Source organism: Triturus cristatus, chromosome 8, assembly GCF_964204655.1.
Source record: "Triturus cristatus chromosome 8, aTriCri1.1, whole genome shotgun sequence".
NCBI classification, from domain to species: Eukaryota; Metazoa; Chordata; class Amphibia; order Caudata; family Salamandridae; genus Triturus; species Triturus cristatus.
In genome coordinates, this window is record NC_140591.1 from 1,007,774,554 (window position 1) to 1,007,796,669 (window position 22,116).

Consider the following 22,116-nt stretch of genomic DNA (forward strand, 5'->3'; position numbering starts at 1 on the left):
CCGACCGAAACAAGAAGAACGGTGACACAGGCCCTTGTCAGCAGCAGGCTGGACTACGGCAACGCACTCTACACCGGAATCCCAGCCAAACACCTTCGACGACTACACCGCATCCAAAATGCCTCCGCCCGACTGATCGTCAACGTCCCCCGTCGCAGCCACAGCACCCCCCACCTGACAAACCTACACTGGCTCCCCGTCGACAAGAGGATCACCTTCAAAATCCACACCCACGCACACAAAGCACTCCACGACACCGGACCAGCCTACCTGAACAGAACAGAACAGTTCGAATCCTCTACAGGACATGAAAATACAAATGTGACGTGTCTTTAAAAATAGCTGCACCTATCGGCTTCACCAGTGGTTGCGTTTTTTTTTTGTGAGAGTAGGCTCGACTGATCATAGCTATGCTTAAGATTTTCCTGGAGGATACCTTGAGTTTTTTGTACAGTAGAGGATCAATGGAAAATATTATATTTTGAATCCAGTTAATTACTTTTTAAGTTAATAACTAGCTGCATGCTGTGACAATGCATTGCTTTTTTTTGCCTATCAAACTGCCTTTTCATAACTGCCAAGCTATGGAGCGTTTAATCGGTGACGTTTCCTCCTCTCCTTACCTAATACCCAACAACATGTTACATTCTTGGGCTTGTAGTTTCAATCAGGGGTGTGTGAAATTCTCATAATTTGTATTTGCTTAATTACATGAAATCACAGCAAAAGTAAGGGAAATGACTTTTTTTAGTGTGAAATGTATCCTCGCGTTCGTTTTGGCTGCAAACGCCACAAAGACCAGCCACTTGCATTCTGGTCGTTTGCATTGTTCCAGTGCACTTCTGCTAATTTGTTTGCGGAATTTGCAATGTGGAGTAATAGCATTATTTTGGGAATTTCACATAAAAAGAGTAACAAGAAATTATGCGAGAATTACACCAACATGAAGGAACTTTCAACCGGACCTACTTTAAATATTTAAATTGTAAATCTGGGCATAAAAATCCAAGCAAGCCTAGTGCTCTTGGCTTTAAAATATAAGCGAGGACTGGCTGAAGATTTCAAACATGGCACAGGGCATCTCGGAACAACAGAGAGATTGGAGCTGTATTATAAGAAATAAAATACCCCTAGCTATGGTTGTCACCTCATATTTCCGTGGCTTTATAATGGCACTCAGCCTGTGATCACCTGCCTCTATATTGCCAGGTCCTTCTCTGTGGCCTGCATTATTTTCCTGTACTGTTGCGAGTACTTTTTGGCATATAGGGCCAGATGTACGACCATTTGGAATTGGGACTCGCAAATTGCGAGTTGCTACCAGGGAACCAATTTGCGAGTCGCAATTCTACATGTAAAATAGTGTTAGAGGCACTGTTAGCGATTCCCAATGGGGTAGCAAAATCAAAGGCTCATCATATTCATGAGGCACTCGCATTTTGCGACCCCATTGAGAATGGCTGGTCCTCCCAGGAATGGTGGCCTGCTGGGCTCAGCAGACCACCATGTCTGGAACTGCTTTTAAAAAAATCAGCTTTTTTAAAAAAAAAAAAGCAGCCCATTTTCCTTAAAGGAAAACGGGATGCATTTTTTAAAAAATGAAACGTTTTCGTTTAATTTTTGAAGGGCAGGCAGTGGTCCCTGCGACCTCTGCCTGCACTTAAAAAATATATTTGCATGCATTTGCAAAGGGTCCCATTTGCGACTGCATTACCACTTACTTGAAGTAGGGGGTAAATTGTAACTGTTTTGCGTCATACATAGGGCTCAGAGTTGCAATTAGGAAGGGACGCCCTTGAAATGCTCCTTCCTCATTGCGAGTCGCAAACGCTATTTAGCTAGTCGCAAATAAATTGCGACTCGTTAAATAGCATTTGTACGTGGCCCTGTGGGGTTTTTGCATGCAAAAACGGGTCGTACATCTGGCCCATAATATTGAATTTGGAAATTCTAATCTCTTATTGTATACAAATAAGTTTTGTTTCTGATTTTCCGAAATTTTCTATGAATTTAATATGGTTTAAATGTACGTTCACTTAAATACATCTTACAAACTAAAATTATGTTTTGGCAGCGGCTGAACCGGGTCATTTGAGGGAGTTTTTCTGCTCGGTGGAGTACCTCCAAATAGACGCAGCACTGCCGGCTTCCTTGAAAGTTGACTTTCTTCCATTTGACATGAGAAGGCGCTACTGCACCATCATTCTGATGAACAAAAAGGTAAAAATGATTAATGCACTTTATTGTTTCATGTAAAGTGACTTGCTGCTTGATATATGCTGTGCCTGAGGGTCATGAGTTAGAATCCCAGTAAGGCCAACCCAGTCTTCCATCTCTCAGAGGCCAGTACATTGAGTACCATTAACTTGGGTGATAATGACACCTGATATTTACAGCAAACTACAAAGTATGAAATTGTTTGTGAAAATCCACCAGGGCACCAATTTGTTCCCTTGCTTCAATTATTCTTGCTAGTCTGGAGCTTGCTTTTGACTGCGGTGTGGAACTCAGTGCTTAATTTGTAAAAGAATGAGTGCTGGTGACCAAAGCTCAACTAAGAAACTCTCCTCTGGCGCTATTAAAAGTCAGTGCACAGAATACCAAGGGTTGTTATCTGGAGTTCACCTCACGCCTCTTTAATACATTACCAGATACTCCCTATCTCTTTCTTTCACTCTCACACAATCCTGCTTCCTCCATTTGGAACAGGTTTTCCGTCTTTCTCTTGTGGCAACTCCTCTGCCAAGGGGTGGGGCTGGCTAGAGCAGGGGAGGAGTGCTTTGCACTCTCTATGTGCGCATGAACTGTTTGACCGTCCCTCTTGTGCCGACCAAACAGTTCATGCACACTTTGCATGTTCATACCAGGCTACATTACACAACCTGGTGAGGAACATGCACAGGCTCCCTGTTCCAGTCGGCGCTCAGACCAATCACAACACTGCATTGCAGCATTGTGATTGGCTCAGGGGAGCCTGTGTGACTGGGTGCTTCCTCCTCCCGGCTGGGACAGGAAGATGAAGAGGATGGAGGACGAAGGAGAGGTGGTGGCCGGCTGTTAACAGTAAGTCCTTTTTCCAAATTACATTCCTCTCAACCGCACCACCACCCATGTCTGGTATCAGCCGCTATTGCTCCTTTGTTCCCTCCTTCCTCTCCCTTTTAGTGTTTTTCTCTATCTCTGCTCTCGTGAGATGTCCAATAAGGAAAAATAAGTGCTGGTCTCCAAAATGAAGTGCTGGTGGCCCCCACTGGCAACCACTAGTTCAAATTAAGCACTGGTGGCACTTATTTCAGTAGCAGACATGAACGCACCAGCTACACCCATGAGAAAGGAGCTAGGAATTGAGTATTTTTTTTTTCTGAACAATATTAGCGGTGGAACGTGTGCGTTAGGTGTGCTGCATCCTAAGCGTCTCTGTGGACTTGTGGTGTGCTTTATGGAAAGCACAGGTTCTCCATGCCTGCTTACAACCTGTGCGTGAGAGTGGTGTGGGAGATGGAGGAAAAAACTGGGATCTTTGCTTGGTTCTCAGTCCTAGGAAAAAAAGTACTGCATTTATCTGAGAACTTTCGTCTAAATATACAATCCCTTAGTGTCTTATAATATAGAAGGAAATATTTCAACATTTATCTAACTTCTAGTCTGATTTCAATTATAGTTTATTTAGAAATTATCTTCACAAATCGGTTAAGAACGTGGAATTTCATTTCTTTCCTTCTTTCTTGGTTTATGTTCAAGGCTTCATTCCTAGTTTTCGCCATGTCGAATTCTTCTATTCTAAATGTCTCCAATATTCCAAGTTATTGCTTCTTTTATCTACCTATGGTTATCTGAAACTTTTTTTAATGGTAACTGTCATGTTCAGATTGACTTTGTGTCTAATCCTCAATATCCCACGAATCCAGGTATTCTTTACTTCTAATGGATGTTCTGTGCCAGAGATTCCTTAGGGGAACTATCTTCCCAGACCCGTATATTTTTCACAGTAATGTTATGTCACTGGCAGCAGGTGGCTTTGTTCAGTACAAGGAATAGAGTAGCAAGGAACAACCAGAAGTGACAAAGCAGCTCTAAAATAAAACTTATCATGCTACTGGGAAGTCTTTTTTTCCCTATGCTTCTAGAGATCATGGACCCAGAGCAGCAGAATTTCCTCAGCCTCTGTTTTCAACATTTAAACATATTGTTTCTGAAGGTATCTCCTATGAAGTCTACAGGACTGTGTCATATTGCAAACAGATGTCTGTTACACCCAATCGGCCTCAGGTGCCTGTGCAGGTTGTGTGAACCTATGTCATCTGAATTGTGTGCTCAAATGCACCCCAAGAGTGTTCGAGAGAGGCACTGTAAACTAGTTTTGACCTCGATGAAGGAGAATTAGTCCTCGTCCAAATAAACATGAAAAACACTAGCACAAGTGTTTGGAATTAGGATAAGGGATCCCAAGAGTGGTCTGTGTCCTTTTCTGATCCTGTGCTGACAGTTGAACTTTTCAAACAGTTAAGCTTTCTTTCAGCTTCAGCCGCCACCCATCAGATTCAATCTTTTCAAGAAGATGTGCTGACAGGTTTTGAGGTTCTTGTGCATCTTTGGATCCTCCACTGTCCCGCCGCCTCATTTGCGCTGATTGACGCCACTCTGGTGGCAGTGACAAAGGGCCCGATTCACAGAACTAACTTAAGACAAAATCCTAAACTTACTACCATTTTGGTATTCACAGAAGGCACTTACTCATTTTGGTATTCACAGAAGTTAGGAGTCCTAACTTTAGGACTCCTAAATGCCTTCTGTGAATACCGAAAGTCTTAAAATTAGGATTTTTCTCAGTTTAGTAGTAGTATAGTTAGGACTCCTAACTTTAGGACTCCTAAATGCCTTCTGTGAATACCGAAAGTCTTAAAATTAGGATTTTTCTCAATTTAGTAGTCCTAAGTTTAGGACTATTGAGAAAAATCCTAATTTTAAGACTTTCGGTATTCACAGAAGGCATTTAGGAGTCCTAAAGTTAGGACTCCTAACTTCTGTGAATACCGAAATGAGTAAGTGCCTTCTGTGAATACCAAAATGAGTAAGTGCCTTCTGTGAATACCAAAATGGTAGTAAGTTTAAGATTTTGTCTTAAGTTAGTTCTGTGAATCGGGCCCTTTGACTTTGGCCCTGGCTGGTCCTAATCCGCTTTGCAGGTCCTCAAAACACAAAGCTTTCTCAAAGCCACAGGTGATGCCTATGGTGATGTTACCAAGATAAATCTTTATGCAACCAAAGGTGATTTCGAGACTTATTTTACATTCTTTGAGGGCTCAGCCAAAGTCGAGACATCTAGAGGAGAAGGAAATCCCTCAAATTCCAACCATCTCTATGTCTGAAACTACTTTCTTGTTTCATCAATATTTTTGGCTCCAGTTCAGATGTCTTAGTCGGCCCAGTGCCCATTTTTCCAGATGACAATAGCAAAGTGAGTAACCTGCTTCTAGGGACCACCTTATATACAGACCTGTCAACTGACTTTCACAATATCAGTGGGTTTGATAACTTACTAGAAATTAAATTCCAGGTCCCTAACCGGTCAGCTTCAGCCGAGCTTGACCATTGTTACTTTGACATTAAAAAGGGAGCTGAAACACTGTCATCCCACTATGCTGAAACTAGCCAAAATCTACCCTGTGCATGTAGATGTTGAATGATAAGCCTCTGACTCCATCATACCCTATAATAAGTTGCTTAGTGAAGATGTTCGTGAAGTATGGAAGAAGCCTTAAACTGTTCCAGCAGCAGACCAGCACTTTCAGACCAGGTCTTCTGAACTCCCAATGCAGTCCCGCAATTTGATGATCCAGGTCTCAGCCTCTCACTTACCCGGAACACAGTCCTTTCTGTTCCTTAAGACAGGGGTTTCAAATGCCGTAATGCTCTTTGTCACAAGGTTTTGGATCAGGTACCCAGGCTTTGAAAGCAACTCAGGTTACATGTCATCTTTTGAGATGCTCCTTTGCTGTATGGATTATGGCTATGCTGGCATTCTCCGGGTTGTATGAATCATTGAGAATGTATTTCTCTGACCTTTTGCAGGATGACATTTAAGATTCCATGCAAACAATCATTGAAACAATAGATGTAGTTTCCTTCCTACTCTATGGTTACTGAAAGTGTACTATGTTGCAATATGAGACAGAAGACAATTGAATTCTCTATTGACTTCGAGGGGCGATTACTTTATTTGAATTTTTTATAGTGACTAAATTGTGTGGAGAAGGCAGAACATTACTGTAAAGCTTCGAAATTAAAGTCCCTGCTTTTCACCCCCGTAAAATCCTTTAATCATCAGTATCTCAAATTTAGAAGAGATAGGTTAGGTTAGATTAGGTTTATTTATTATTATGCATGATTAATTAAAACCTTTGCATATACAAAAATTAAATTCCACTCATTCCATAATAAAATCACTATATACAATTAAAACTTTTTTTTCACGATCAATAAGATTATTCACACAATTTTTCGAAAGTTAGCTGTTGTTGTTATTGTAACTGTAGAAGAGGGTGTTTTAGTCTGGATTTCATATAAAACTTAGTCCTTCAGCGACTCAATCCGGGTTTTTTAGTCTCTTTGCGGTAATGTCAAGAAATTTAATTAACCTACAGTTTAGCTGAACCCGGTCGGGGTTAAAGCACAACATTAATGCTTGTCTACATGATCTGACACCATATTGTTTGAAGGCGGGTTTTAGTAGTATACTCCTGATATCTTTTAACTTTTTGCAAATGCATATAATATAGATTGCATCTTCTGTACCGCTACTACATAGCCGACATTTGTCGTTTTCATCCTTTCTCTCCCAGGGAGGCAAGAATTGGTTGAAAGGGCCTGCCCCCAGTCTTAGTCTGAGGAATTTTTCCTTTATAATAGTTTTTAAGCCCACTTTCAGGTAGGGCTGAGGTGTTAATTTGTTATAAGTGTGTAAGACCATCCAGCCATGCGATCTTTTAGCTAGAGTATTTTTATCCTCTAGTGCAGATAGGGTACGAGTTACCTTTGTGACTGTTTTTTTAAAAAATTTGATGGTTACCCTGGACTTCCCACAATTCTGTTAACCCCAGTTGTTTTATCGCTTGCTGAAGGTATGCGTTTGCCGGAGTATTTCATGGGAGGGAGAGTTCTGTCCAGAGTAGCTTGTTCAGGGTTCCCTTGACATCGTATTTAATTTTGTGCAAGCATTTCACATAAGCTCCCATGCGTTCTAAGAACTGTTTTTGAAGTCCGAATTCTAGTCGAATTTGAGCGGGGGAGGCCGTTCTAGGGAGATGGAAAATTGCGCGGTATGCCTTAGATATTATATTATCGAGAGCTGCGGCGTCTTTTCCCTTCAGCGCTTCACTCCCATAGTATATGGTTGGCTGGAATTTTGCTTGCATGATTTTAAGCATGGGATCAAATGATAGGTCCGGTAAGAGCTTCTTTAGGGGTTTGATTGTTAAGTATGTTGTTACCCCGTTTCTCCGCACAGCTTCTAGTTGTGGCTTTGCTGAGTTATTTTGATCCAATATGACCCCTAAGTATTTGTAACTAGCACCTTGATCCAGGCGATGTCCTTCTAGAAACCAGCTATGGTGTTTTCTCTTATGGTAGTTAACCGCCATGGTTTTTGTTTTGTTATAATTTATTTATAGTGCGTTTTCTTGCGAGAATTTTAAAGTGGCATTCAGTAGATGTTGTAGGCCAACTGGAGTTCTGCTTATCAAAACGAGGTCGTCCGCATATAACAGGCAAGATAAGGGGACGTTCCCTAGTTTTGGTGCGTGGCCTGCGCTGCTGCTCAGTATCTCTGGTAGGTCTGCAAGAAATAGGTTGAATAGCATGGGCGCTAAAACGCATCCTTGTTTGAGTCCTTTTGAGGTGGGAATTTTTCTCGATATTTTACCACCGTTTGTAAGCTTTATCCTAACCCATGTGTTAGTATGCAGGTTCCTTAATTGGGAAAGTAGATTGGAAGGAATTCCCCAACTGTCAAGTTTTTGCCATAGTTTGGCACGGTCGACATGGTCGAAAGCTGCTGTAAAGTCTATAAAACATAGAAAAAGTGGGTATTTTCCCTGTTTAGCAGCATCCATGAGCAGGGTCAGTGCCATTATGTTGGTTATGGTTCCTTGCCTTTTCCGAAAGCCAGTTTGGGTCAGGGGAATTACCTTGTTTTCTTCAGCCCAGGTAGATATTTCTTTTAAGAGGAGTCCTGCAAAGTATTTAGCCTCTGTATCAATCAGGGTAATTAAACGATAATTTTTTGGTTCTGCCCTTGCCCCTTGCTTGTAAATTGGGCTTATAATTGAGCCTTTCCATGAGTCTAGAATTGTGAAATTTATAGCTGCATATTGGAAGATGGGTTCCAGTGCCTTGCTCCAGAAGTCCGGATCACTTTAAACAGTATTGGTGGAATGCCGTTAGGGCCCGGGGCTCCTGATAGTCGGCCCTTTGCTATTTGATTCTTTATCAATTTGGTAATTTGGGTCGTATTCTCTCCATTTGTGGGCAGTTCTGCTATGAGATCTGTGGAATGCTCTTTCTTTTGGTCTGGCACTATTCCTTTATGGTTATCAGATGGGTACTGGCTGAGGAGGGCTGATTGAATTTTAATCTTGATGCCGCTCCCAGGAGCTTGGAGTTTAGGGTGGCTTATTAATTCATCATTATTATTGAAATGATTAAAAAGAAAGTTTGCCCAGGCCTCTTCGGAAATATTGGAATTAATTCCGCAATGCTGCGGTTGTTGCAGTTTATTTATTGATTGCCAAAATTTAGCGCTATTTTTTTGTTTGGCGTCATAAATCAATTTGGCCCAAAAATCATTGTTCTTTATTGTACTTCTTAGCCATCTTCTCTTTTTTAGGAGGGCTTTAGTTTCTCGTAACGACTGTCGCAGGTTTTGGTTACCAGGTCGTCTCCGTAATTGTCTTAGTGTGTAGTTTATTGTTGTTTTCAGTTTTTTCGAGTTTGGACTAATGCTTTTCCAGTTTGGAGGAACATTTATATGCGTTTTTGAACTTTTATTTACAGGAAATCTTTTTCCGAGAGAGAAGATGAAGGTCTCCCATATTTCCAATGGGTGGACTAAGTTGTCTTGTGCATCCTTCAGCGCATCTTTAGCCTGTACTGTTACGTATTCTATATTTGTTGGATTGCACCTAATGCGGTGAAGGTTTATTGTTCCCACTGAGACAATTGATGTTTCAGACTCCTGATGTAATATTGCTGTAGAATGAAGTACCATCTCTTGTGGCATATGATCGCTGAGAGTACTATTACCTATTCGAAATGATACAATTTTGTTGAACATAGTTAGTGTGGTGAAGGTGAAATCAATTGTCGTTGATGCTTTAGACGAATGATACGTTGGTGCTGGAGGGTTGTCTTCTTTGAAACGGCCGTTAACTGCCCTCAAATTTAGATGTTCGAGTTCTGACAGAAAGAGTATTGAGCTCTTTGTAGATTTGTTTGCCGATGGGAGGCCTTGGTTAGGGACTCCCCAAATGCCAGTCAGATCAAGGCAGAGGTCGTCTTCCTGTGTTGTACCTAAGAGGTGCATGTTAAAATCTCCTGACAGGATGACTTTATCAGTATTTTCCTCTTCCATTATTCTTGATATTTCTTTAACCACTTCCTTTGATGATTGTGCTTTGTTTTTCGGATGGAGGTAAACGTTTATCAGTATTACCTTTTGAATTTTCTGGTCAAGGAACATTTTGATTACTGAGGCTTGTATACAACTTGGAGAAGTGATTTGCATTGTTAACGGGTGCGTCTCGCCGAATTTCAATATAGAAGAGAAGAGGAGTAGGCCACCCGAGCGGCGTCCAAATCTGGTGTTTTTTATTGCAGGTTTGAAACATGAGATATATCCGGGGAGGTCAAAGGGTGTATCCTCCCAGGTCTCCTGGAGTAAAATGATATCGAACATTTTGAGGTAGTTCAGAAATTCCGGGTCGCATTGCTTGGAATTTAGACCATTGATGTTCCAGGTACTTATTTTAATTTCATGAAGGCCCTTATAAGGGAACAATGTAGACGATGTCTTTTGTCAGTTTGAATTTGTTAGCAAAATGGTCCGTTGTAAACCTTGCCTTCCATTCATGGCCGAAGAATCCTTTGAGGTGAGCTGGTTGACTATTGGAGTACAACTTCTTGCGCCCCTTAAGATTGACGTTGTTGTGCGTAGTGGGCTGTCTGAAGTTAAAAATGGAGTTGGGATTGTGGTTTGGGCACTGTTGTTAGTGCTATCCCCCAGTTTTGAAATATTGTTATTTCTTTACTGATTCTAGATGCTATCTCCGATGTTTTACAAGTTGTTTTGGAAGCTTCCGAGTGCGTTAAGTTGTAATTTGGTAAAAATTCAACAAACAATAGGTCGGAGCTGTGAATCGTTGTTAAGGATGGAATGGCTTGTAAGAGGCGTAGTATATTCCCCCTGTTTAGAGTATCTATCCGACCTTGCGACTTGTATCTGGGGACAAAAATAATCGTATCGGAGGCCTCTACTTCAGTGTGATCGTCAATTTGATGTCTGCTTGGGGAGGCCACGCTTCTGGCCTGGGGTGCACTAAAACTGTCTTGTGCAAGGTTACCCGGGCTACTTTTTTCATTTTCTTTTAAAGATTTAATTTGGGGGTGCCAACCTTTATCTTCTAGGCCTCTAGGAGGAGACAAATTTTGGATTTTTGATGATTCATAACTTTGTATTCTTACCGCCGACTCTTGAACTTGTGAGTTCTCATTTACCTTGTTTGATATTTCGGCCTTTTTTTGCGTGGTTGAAGATTCCTTATTTTCATGAGACTCCTGGGTTATAGGCATTAAAGATGTATCCAAAATGGAGCATACGTTGATCTTATCGCTATCTGTTGTACTTGCCCCTGGGTGGTTTGTTTTAAAACTAGTTTTCAAGTCAATTTGCGTCGTTTTTCCAATTGAAGTGGAGTTTCTTGTGGTAATTTCAACCGGGTGCAACATGGGTGAATTTCGGTTGTTTGTTATTTTTGATTTCGTTACTGCATGATCTTGTGACAGCCAGGTAAGCAAAGGTTGAGCATGGGCCGTGTTTTTCTTTTTTCTCCCCTTCCTTTTATTTCTGCGACCAGTGTTTTTTCCTGTATTTTCCTTGCTTGGTGACAATTGGTTTATTGGAGCTTTCCCTAAGGGGGAGACTTCAGGGGATTGCAACGCCCTGCACTCACCTATTCCATTCTTCTTAATCGGAGGTAAACTCTCGTTTAGGGGTTGATTCTCCAGGTGTTGTGCTGCTGTTTTTGTTGTCTCCTTTATTGGGGAAGCTAGACTTTCTCTTGTTTGGCATGTGACAACAGCTATAGACAATATGTCACTAAGAAGTGACGGTAACATGGAAAGTTTGTCTATAATTGGGGCACAGGTACAGTCTTGCCGGAGGAGTTTGTCATTGAGAACTGCTTCCTGTCCTCTTCTAATTAACCCGTTTAGGTCGGCCAACTTTGTGTCAATAGCAGATGTAAATTCTGCCAGGGTTTGAAGTACTGACAATTGTAGGTCCATTTTATGCGACTGGTATTTTAATGCTTCTGTTGAATATTGCATGGTACTAAGAATAGTTTTCCAGAGGACTTCTTTGGTCTGTTTACATTTATCGCTGGTTTTTGCCTTTGTGCTGGTTTTGTTATTTTGGGGCTTGTTGTTATATGAGGCTACTAAGTCCTCCCATTCTTGGGAGGCTAGAAAGGACATATCACAGTCCGAGTTATAGGCGGTCGCCAGATTAGACCTCGGTGAGGATTTTACGTCTCTTTCGCATTCCTCTTTCTCCGAGATTGTTGATTCCTTTCGAAGCCAGTCACTATTGATTTGCGCTTGTCTTTGCCGTAAAGTTAAGTCATTTCCGTTTGATCGTGCTTCGCATGCTTGAGCTGTCAAACGTTGCGATTGACTGTTAGGAAATTGCGGTTGGCTAGTCCCTAGAGGGTGAGAGTCGTCTGTTATTTGAACTTTGCATTCTTCGGTTAATTGGCAGTCTGAGGAGGTAGCGCTAGCGAGTGGCAGAAAAAATTGTTCCGATGTTTGGACAGTTCGATACTCTGAGTTCTATGCGCTTGCCTGATTGATACTTATAACTGCATTTTGCAGTTGTAATGGTGGGTTGCGTTTGGATGTTAGCTCCAAGAATTGAGGATCCTTGGATTTTTCAAGGCACTCGTAGGGACTAGTTATTACTGTCTTTATTAAGGGTTCTTGCTTTAGTGTTAGTGGCAAGACTTTTTTTTCGTCTTTAGATTGCAATAAAGAACTGTAAGATTGTGTTTGTATATAGTTTCTGTCGATTTTAGTGACGGGGGCCCCCGCTTCCACTTTTTTGAGTGGAGCGCAGGCTTCTGTTACATTAACTGGTCCCGGATTTAAGGTTTTTGTCCTGTCTAAGAGGTCAACATTTTTTGGGTCGCATTCTTTTGTAGGCTGTGCATTATGTAGGTGCCTATTGTCTGATCCATTTTGTTCAGGTTCTAATTGTAGTATTAAATTGTTTTTTTTGTGAGTCCGTTGAATGAATTTGTGCCACTGTTTGCTTTAGATTTGATTTTATTTCAACTTCAGGAGTAGGATTAAATTGAAGTTACTTGGGTGTAGAGGTGTCTGCAGGCCCTTAATGTCACTTGTCTTGGAAAATATTATGGATGCTGGGTCTTTCAGAAACGCGAACTTGGTAAAGATCTTGGGTTGAAAGGAGTACGGGTTCTTTTGTTTGAAAGAACCCTCTATATTTGTTAGGCTCTTGTTTCCTGGGTCTAGGCATGAACCTGCCATATGGATGGTTGTTTGGATAATTGTTGAATTCGGTTTTGGCTTTTCATTTAGTGATGTCGTAATCCGCTTTGAGTGGGTTTTGGAGGGGGATTGGCCTGGATTCCGGTTGACTAACTGATCATCCGGTGAGGTTGTTATTTCGCTTGGGTTTAGATGTGATGTAGAGTGTCTGTTAGTCTCAAGCTTAGCGTTTTTTGCTTTCTGGGCGTCCGAATCGTCATTAACAAAAGCCTCGAAGCTACGTTCGTGATTTCCGTTGTCTAGCATTTTTTTCCTTTTTGTTGGTTTCTTTGCTTTTTGTGCCGATTTAGTGCTAGGTAAATCTTTTCTTTTCTTGTCCTCATGTTTTCCTCGGACCTCATGTTTTCCCGGTTGTGTGCTTCGGGTTAGAAATCAGATGCGCACTATCTTTTGCTGGGAAGCGATCAATGCTACCCTAGACCAGTAGTTATTATTATTATTGTTGTTGCAGTCTAGAAGTCTGTACAAAAATAACAGTGCTCACGAAGTTAGTAGGTGGGTTGTTGTGTTCTGGTCATAGGGTTTAACCCTGCTTCTCTTGTGTGCGTATGTAGATTCAGTTATCCAGTGAAGCATACGCCGAAGTCTCCACTCAGCCGCGACCCAATTTCCCCTCCGTTGCCTACTCGTAAAGAAGGTAGGGGGCAGGACGGGCCTGGGGAGTGCAGTAGGACATGTCAAAAGCCTGAAGGGCTTTCTTGCAATTTTCCTGTTACACCTATTACTTCCACCACATGCAGTTTTAACAACAACAGCAGCTGAAAGTTCTCACCGGTTTGGAAAATGAAGATTTGCCTGCTGTCCGCCTAGTGAACCTCCGTGAGCGGCGTCGTCCCCTCCGCTGGCGGCTCTCCTCTGCTCTGCTCTGCTAGCAGCTCTGCTAGCGGTGCCGTGATTGGTAACACGGCACGACTCCGCGCCGGTCGGGCTCGTAAGGGGGAGGTTTTGCTGAAATGGGCGATTTAACCCGATTTAACCCTGGACCCCCCTGGCTTCGGCCTGGCCGCAGTCCTATATCGATAGGTCTGGCGGAGTTGGCGGGGTCGGTGGGATCGGCGGGATCGGATCTAGCACTTAGTCCTTCAGCCCGACGCCGGCCGCGCTCACTGTCGTTTTGCTGCTCTCGCTCTCCGCTCTCTGCTCTCTGCTCTCGCTGCTCTCGCCACTTTCCACTTCCGCTTCCTGTGAGTGGATGTGTAGGCCGGGAGATGCGATAGCTATTAATCCAATAAAAAGCAGCAACTTTCTCAGCAATAGTTTTTGTCTCCTCGTCCATTCAAATGCAGGGGTCCAACAACCCTATACAGAAAATGCCTGCGGTTTATAGTGGGGTATGAACACTGCCAGTTTCCACTACTTCTGTTTGGTCTGGTGTCCAACATGTGTATTTTGACTATGATTCTGGCTGTGGTGTTGGCCCTGTTGCACATTCAGTACCACCACTGTCTGAATAACAGGGTGGGTATTTGATTGCTAAAAATGTCTTCTTCAAATTTGCTTTGGTGGTCAGGTCCTGTGCAGTCACACTTTATCAGAAACTTGCCTTCCCAGTAATTGAGAAGTCCCATCCAATATATAATTTTGTCCTGCAGATTCCTTTATTGAAGCCCTTCCCTGGCAACAGACTGCATCCGAAAATGTTTCCATAGTCATCCTCGTCCTCAAAGTCTGTTGCTGTCCCTTGACGTCACAGATCAACATTTTTCCATTACCAAATGCATAACTCATGCAAATGACACCCCTTGACATCCTATGAAGTTTAAAGACTCTGCTGGTATTGACATCTAAACTACTTGAAGTTCACCTGGACACTGGTGACCCAGTTCCTTTTTTTCTGTGCTTTCATCGATACAGGATCAGGAGCTGCTGACCTTTCTTAGTTTTTCATTCAATGTCTTTTGATTACATTTGTGATTTTTAGGGATATGCCCCCTCCAAAGTCATTGACATTAAGCCTCACCTCAAGTGCTGTCAACCAGTGTCAGAAGACACACAATTGATGGACGGAATGCAGAACAAATCAAAACATTCACCCCCAGTCAAGAGATCTGGGTTAAATCCATCATTCTTTTGCTCACCATGCCACCCCAGTTTAGACCTGGCCATATGCAAATTAGTCTTGACCCTGCGCCTCATGGGAACAGTCCAGCCAGAACTGCTAAGCCAGGTCCTCCCTGGACCAGAAACAAGCATCCTAGGACCAGTTTCGGGGTTTCATCCCTCTTCAGCCAGGATAGCTTGATTCCAGTGGCACAGTGAGCCCAGGATCCTGAAGGTAATTTGGGAAAGGGAGGCAAAATGAAGAGCGTGTTTTATTCATATTCAACAGGGAGGACTCATACCCATTCTTTCTCATGGAGCCATTCTTTATACAGGAGACACAAAAAGCATAAGAAAGGATACCACAGACATCTTCATGGTAAGGAAAATCAAAAGGTCCAAGAAAAAACCTCTTCTTAGCCTAATTTGGTTCTGGAGCCTTCATAGAAAGCCAGTCCCTTAGTATAGAAAGTCTTAGAGTTTAAACAGGTTATGCTGGAAATCTTTGTTAGGGCCCCACTGATACATCTCTTCCACTCACAATAGTTTTTGTGACCATTCCTCAGGCTGTTCCGATGCAGATGACCTTAAGTTCTGTGTCGTACATGACCTCTTAGAGTGTTTTGGTAACTCCTTTGACTCCAAAATTGTTTATGATGTAGAAGATGGAAATTACATTGAAGAAGTCTGTTTTGAGGCACTGAACAACATAGAGTGTGTAGGTTTCAGCATCTAGTTTGGAACCCACTTCAGCAACGGCCCGGAATGTCTAAATCAAAGTCCACATTGTTATCTGCAAGAAAGAAAGAAAACCAAATCCTACTGATTTTCCAGAAAATCCTAAGCCTGCTATTAAAAGCTCTATCCAAAGAATGCAGCATTTATTTGGAACAAAGTCTGATCCTATCTAAATACCAGCTTGATCTTGGGAGCGAGATGAGGATGATGATAGTGAGGCCGAGGATTTGCTTCGTACATTGGATTTGATCCTGCTCTGTTGGTGGACTTGAAAAATGCTAGTGAACTTGAAATGTCCCTCTAGGTAAGTTTTCAAGATCCACATCACTTGTTTCAGTTGAATAAGTACACTTTTATGGTGAGCTTGGCAATCCATATACATACAGTGGAGCCTAAATCATATTTATTCATCAATATTTTGGCTGGAAATTAAGCTTCAGGGGGTGTTTTTCCAATCAATGATATGTTAATAGATCAAGTGTAGAGTTCTTGGTATAGACCTCAGTTGAACCTGGACTGTGTTGAAGAGCTTCTCTTTCTGATCCACCACACTTTACCTCTTATCCCATTCCTGGGAGTTTGATTGTGCAGGCTTTGGCTTAGAAATTGATTTTTGATACTTTTCCTGCTGTTGCACCTGATGGGGAATTGAAAAAATGGGACACATTGGAAGGTATTCACTTTAGTCAGTGCTCTGCTGAAATCGTCAAATATCGATTGCTTCCTTGCAAGGCACTATTGCGATTTGTGGGAAATTACAGTTTTGATTGTTCCAAGCTTTCCTGAGTTCATGAAGAAGTCCTTTTTGAGTTGGGTAAGGATAGTGTGGGTGTGTCCAAGCATGCTGTGTGAACTGGATTCTGTGGCTCATCAGCCGTGGTCCTACATAGGAAAACTTGACTGCACACAAATGGATTTTCAGGGGATGACCAGACTCAGCTGATTCCCACCCCCAAAGTTCATATTATTTGTTTGTATTTCTGGATTTAATGCCTATGTCCTGATCTATGTGCTGCAGATCTGACGTGTCCTTTTTGTTACAGATAGGTGACTTTGTTCAGCTCCTGGAAGGGACAGGTCTCCTTCCTTTGCCTTCAGCCTTGCTTCCAGTGAACAGTCCCAATGTTCTGCATATCAGTAATGCTGAGCCAGGTGAGGTGAAGGAAATATGTAATGACTGCAATTTTGTTGAAATTGTAATAAAAGAATTAAGGGGATAGAATTTATACAACATACTTCTAATAGAAACTGCCTAATATTGCCCTCAAGACTCGGGAGAGGGATTCCAATGGGAAGGAGGAAAGGAGGACCAAAGACACCTTTTTTTAGTTCTCTGCCTTTGTCTCTTGATCCCTATTTCTCTTTCTCAGTTTTATTAGATCTCTCCTGCTCCCTATCTGTACCCATTTTTCTCTCCGCCAGATCATACCATACCCCAGTGCCAATTCTCACGTCCAAAATCTAATAGAAATATGTCACTGACTCAAGGGAGGTTTTTACAAGAGCCCACCCCCTTCAAGATGGATGGACATCTTAGCCGAACTTCTTTACAGTAGGGCAAAATTAATTACTATAATATGCATTTGTAAACTGTAACTTATTTTCCTGCCCTTTTTGCATTTTCAAATTTGACCTCCAAATTTGATTATTTATCACCCAATTTGAATTTTACATAGTTACACAAATTTCTCACTCAGTGGCTACTAGTAAAATGTAATGGTAACAAATGAGTAAGAACACTTATCCAACTCCCTCCTGTGAGATTCGAAATGGGCGGGATTGGGGGTAGGCTGAGATTCTTCCATTGAGGAAAGTATGGAAAAACCAACAGCCAAATGATTTGTTTATAGTGCACATTCTACCTAGATTTGCGAAGATGACAGAGCTAATGAAGGGTCACTAATTAAATATTGAAGTCATTTCATGGTGTATCAGCCAAGTCTTGCTCTGCCAAGAAGAGAGGGGGTGCGTCCATCCTCCCCAAGAAAATTTTGAATACATTATGACAAAAAGGGTCTTTTCAGTACAGTTTCCTGAGAGAGTAACTACTGAAGTATACATTAAGCAAGTAGTCTAAAATGCTTCTATTTTCAATTGCATTTTTCGTCCGCCCCATCCAAAGTATATCACTAGTCACATGTTTATGACTGAGAATATATTTGGAATGAGCAGGGTGGGAAAAACCAAATGTTATATAGTTATCACAATCACAGGCCATAATAGGCACATCTAGACACATTTTTCAAATGTATACAACAATGGTGCTCTGCTCATTATAGAACCCTTCCAGTTTCAGAAGAGAGCAGGATTACACAATCATACATGCCCAGTTAGCAGTGATCATGTGATAAAAAGCTTTATCAACATCGATGACAAAATGCCTATCTATGTGCATGTTTCAAAACCACAGCTACTGCCAAGGAAACAACATCAGCTACAATATTCCTGAACTCCTCCTAAATGCTTTTCAAATATCAGTATTATCTAAATTTCAGAATGCCACCATTTTGTCTGCATCCCCTACCTTTTTCCTGAAAATATCCATATTTTGCTCTGAAACAGACTTAAAATATGCTCTATCCCATGGAACAAAAGCTTGCCATTTTCCTGGACGATATAGTCCAGATGTGTAAGGCATTTTTATAAATTGCAAACACTGCGATTCGGAGTTTGCAACTGCCGCCAAGACCTGGAACTCCCTCCCTCCCGACCTGCGCCTGACCCAAGACCACCTCTCCTTCAGGAAGAAGCTCAAGACCCGGCTGTTCGAGCAGTAACGGCACCCCCCCCCCCCCGCCAAGCGCCTTGAGACCCTACGGGTAAGTAGTGCGCTCTATAAATGTCTTTGATTGATTGATTGACTGCAAAAATGCATTTTTTTAAATGTCTAAATCCAATATTAGGAGTTAGTTAACTTTTAACAACTCCTAAAATGGGACTGCGACTCCATACCATTCCGATATTTGGAAGAGGCTTGTTGTATGCACCCCTTCCCAATACTGAACTGGTATAAAGCGTATCAATATTTTGCAAACCAAAATCTGGTGGTAAACCATTGAAAAATTACCAACTCTTAAGTAGGGGTGGTGAGCTATTAGCAAAAGTACCCATGGTCCTTTCTAGAGATAAAAAAAATGTTGGGCAATTGACAGAGGTCTAGGGGACCACTATCAACTCTGAATCAAGATTTAGAAACTAATTACTTAAACCTTTTTTGTGAAAAATGCAGCACTGTTTCCTTTAAGTAAAATGGGCTGTGTGTATTAAAAACATGTATTGAAAGGTGATCACAGACATGGTGATCTGCTAACACTAACAAGTAACAATTTATGACCTACCTCATTAATAATCATGAATTAGATCAGATTATGACCAACCCTGAATCAGAATTTTCTGAACTGACCCATTAACACCCAAGTCGGTTTGTAAAATTCAATACTGGTTGCATACATGTTGATTGCAAATTGCGACTGGATATTTTGCGACAAGTATATAGTACATCAGTCCCAATGTTTGTCCCAAAATACTTGCTTTTACTTTTAGTGAATGCATATTTGGTACCAATAGTTCAGCTTGGCATTTTAATCAAGTATTCTCATGTACTACTGCTACACATGGACAGATTTATTATCAAATAGCAGAGCTATGCATTGTGTGGCAGATACATCATCATGATGCCAGTGGTAGTCAGAATTATGTCATAAATTCTCAAAATATGACAAGGATTGAGCACATTATGTCAGGAAACCCACCACAACATGAATAGGAATAATTATGTCAAGAATACACACATTATGCAAAAGGTTGCCACTATTATGCCAGGACCGCCATCTTGCAATGGATAGGATCAACTGTGTCAGCAAGAAGGATCACAAGAATATCAGTGGCAGTCACACATGTGCCAGAATGAATGAACACAGTATGTCATGGATGGTGCACTATGAAGCCAGAGTTCCCATAGGATGTCATGAGGGTGGCTTTATGGCAGATATAAACACAATTATTCCCAAAATCCAATCCAATGTTAGAAAAAATTGATATCCGATAGAGACTTCTAGCTGCATATTCATTACCTTAGAATTTCTCCAGGCATCAGACTGGATCGGATCAGTACTCCTGTGCGCCGGTAGGTTGTGTCGATCGGCTCTGTGTGCATTGTCAGCGTCATCTGCACTGAGAGTGATGACTGCGTTATCTATATAGGCACTATCTCAGCTCACTGACATAAGTGCTTTTCTCTCCACACCAGCCAGCGCTGGTCCAAGAGAGCTTCCCCTCAGTCATTTTTTTACTGGATTATTTTGACGTTTTGTTTAGAGTTTTTGAGGATTTTCCTCTGGTGTGGTAGAAATGTCTTCCAAGATGACAGGTTTAAGCCCTGTGGAGTTTGTCACCGGTCAATGTCAGTGATCGACCCGCATCTCATCTGTCTGTGGTGCCTGGTGCGTGACCACGACAAAGTCATGCTTCAATTGCTGGGTCATGAACCCAAAGGCTTTGAGGGAGAAGATCCTGAAGCTCATGGTGGCCCGGCATGTGACTCTTTGAAAATTGAGGTCTCGGTCGAGGGGAAGGTTCGTGGAGCCTGAAGTCATCATGGTCCCACTCCAAGTGCAATGGGACATTCAGGTAAGATGTACAAGAAGAAGAGTAAGACGTTGAAGCCGTCTTTGACTTATCTTTGTCCAATGGCCAGCACGACAAGGGAGCATTGGCATTTAAGGCCTTGTTCATCGAAGCCTGCACCTGAGCCAACTCCACACCTTCCTGATTTTCCTGGAGTGACCTCCACCCAACTAGATCAGTTTTACGAGGCCAAGCGCCACATATTTGGGATGTCCAAACCTGTCAACGTGCCTTTGGGCCCAGCAGGGTTGGAGGGGGCCCCATCTGGTTCTGTGACAGCAGCTCCAGCCCTGGGAGGACCCCAAGAATCGATTCCTGGATCCAGACTGGCACTAGATGTACCACCTCGACCATCCCTGGTGCCAATCCCGATGCCAACCCTCCCAGCGGCCCCTGAGCCATACCGTTGGTGATCCCTGACATGGAGCCAGATGGGTGTTGCCTGATACCAACACTGATAGGACCTTTGATTTCTAGATTGGAGCCTGAGCCCTGTTCGGGGAGGACTGGGAAGGGTCACTGGACCCTGAAGAATACCAGCCATACGTAGAGGACCCTAATATGGACTGGTGTGAGGAACTTGGTGAAGCCAGTGGACTGGGTACTTTTCAAGATACTGGTATGCTTTCTTCCTCTACACTGCTATGGAGGAGGGATCCTGATATGCAATGGTGGTGCAGAGGGCAGCTGAGGTCCTTGACCTTCAGCTGCCCTCGGTGGCAGTCAACACCAACATTTTGACAAAGGTACTGTAACCTTCCTAACTCACCCATAACCACGCGCTAAGGTATTTTTCTCCTTTTTCCTCCCCCTAGAATCCCTCGGTATTTTTACCATTTACTTTGCTGAAATTACTCGTTACGAAAGCACTCGGTAAGCCCTAATCTGATCAATATTATTCTACCACTACGATTCTGCGCTAATAGTTGTAGAAGTGCACTGCCCGTTTTAGCACTCTCTCACAAACCTAGTCAATTGCTTCGGGCTTACGAGCACGTTAATTCCTTTCTCTCACTACTGCTTCAATCATATCATAACACGCCTATTTTTTTTTTTTCAAGACCGCCTTGCCGCTTTGCCGACCTAAAGCTGGAGTCACTTCCATTACTTATGTCTTCACGCATGTAGCGCTTATGAACACCTTGCCCTCGTCCATCACTTTCGTCTCACTTAAATGTTTATCACCTTACGTCAATTCCTCTTACTGAGACCACGTCTACCATCCAGGAGAGTTTGGCTCGAGCCACTACCACTTCTTTTCACCACGCATGATTCCTTAATTGTTTAAATATCCTAGTCGCCCCTACACGACCTTAAGATCACTTCAATACGTTAATTTTTACAACTCACCCACTCAACTCCTTGACCACCTCGTTAAAGTCTGATCTATACTGCATTTCCGACAGATTAATATTGACATATACTAACTGTGACTTCTCTCTCATGTAAACATATACAAACTCATTACCTGGCTGACCCTGATGCGGAAATCACTACTGTAAATATACTTCTTTTTCTATTCTACTCTCTTGCTGTAATTTATTTGCTTTAAAATATTTCCTTGCGCATGCAATGGTGCTATTGTTACTCTGCCCTTATTTTCCATTACATGTCTAATTTTTATTTAATTTCCGGCTCGAATACGTGGTCTGCATTATGAATCACCATGCAACTTGTAATACCACGCGCGCGAACTCTCAAACGGTTGTTCGAAATTTGTATTATACACAACATTGCCCCTTTCCACCTTTCCACCTTTCCCCCTTTTCAATATGACTATGGTCCACACGCGCTTTGATGTTACTTTATGGCCGGCTATACTGTCGTACTGTATATTACCTTGTTCTCTTTTCTTTCATACATGTTCATATG

General features: G+C 42.2%; 1 protein-coding gene across 1 annotated transcript in view; it reads left to right on the top strand.

The window, feature by feature from the left end:
• The window catches only part of CFAP47 (cilia and flagella associated protein 47), a 2,697,962-nt gene that overhangs the window by 1,095,822 nt on the left and 1,580,024 nt on the right, over positions 1-22,116 (top strand). Inside the window, exons 42-43 of the mRNA XM_085622577.1 lie at positions 2,075-2,220; positions 16,662-16,770. Coding sequence (XP_085478703.1) covers positions 2,075-2,220; positions 16,662-16,770 — 255 coding nt within the window. The remainder of the gene's footprint in view (positions 1-2,074; positions 2,221-16,661; positions 16,771-22,116) is intronic.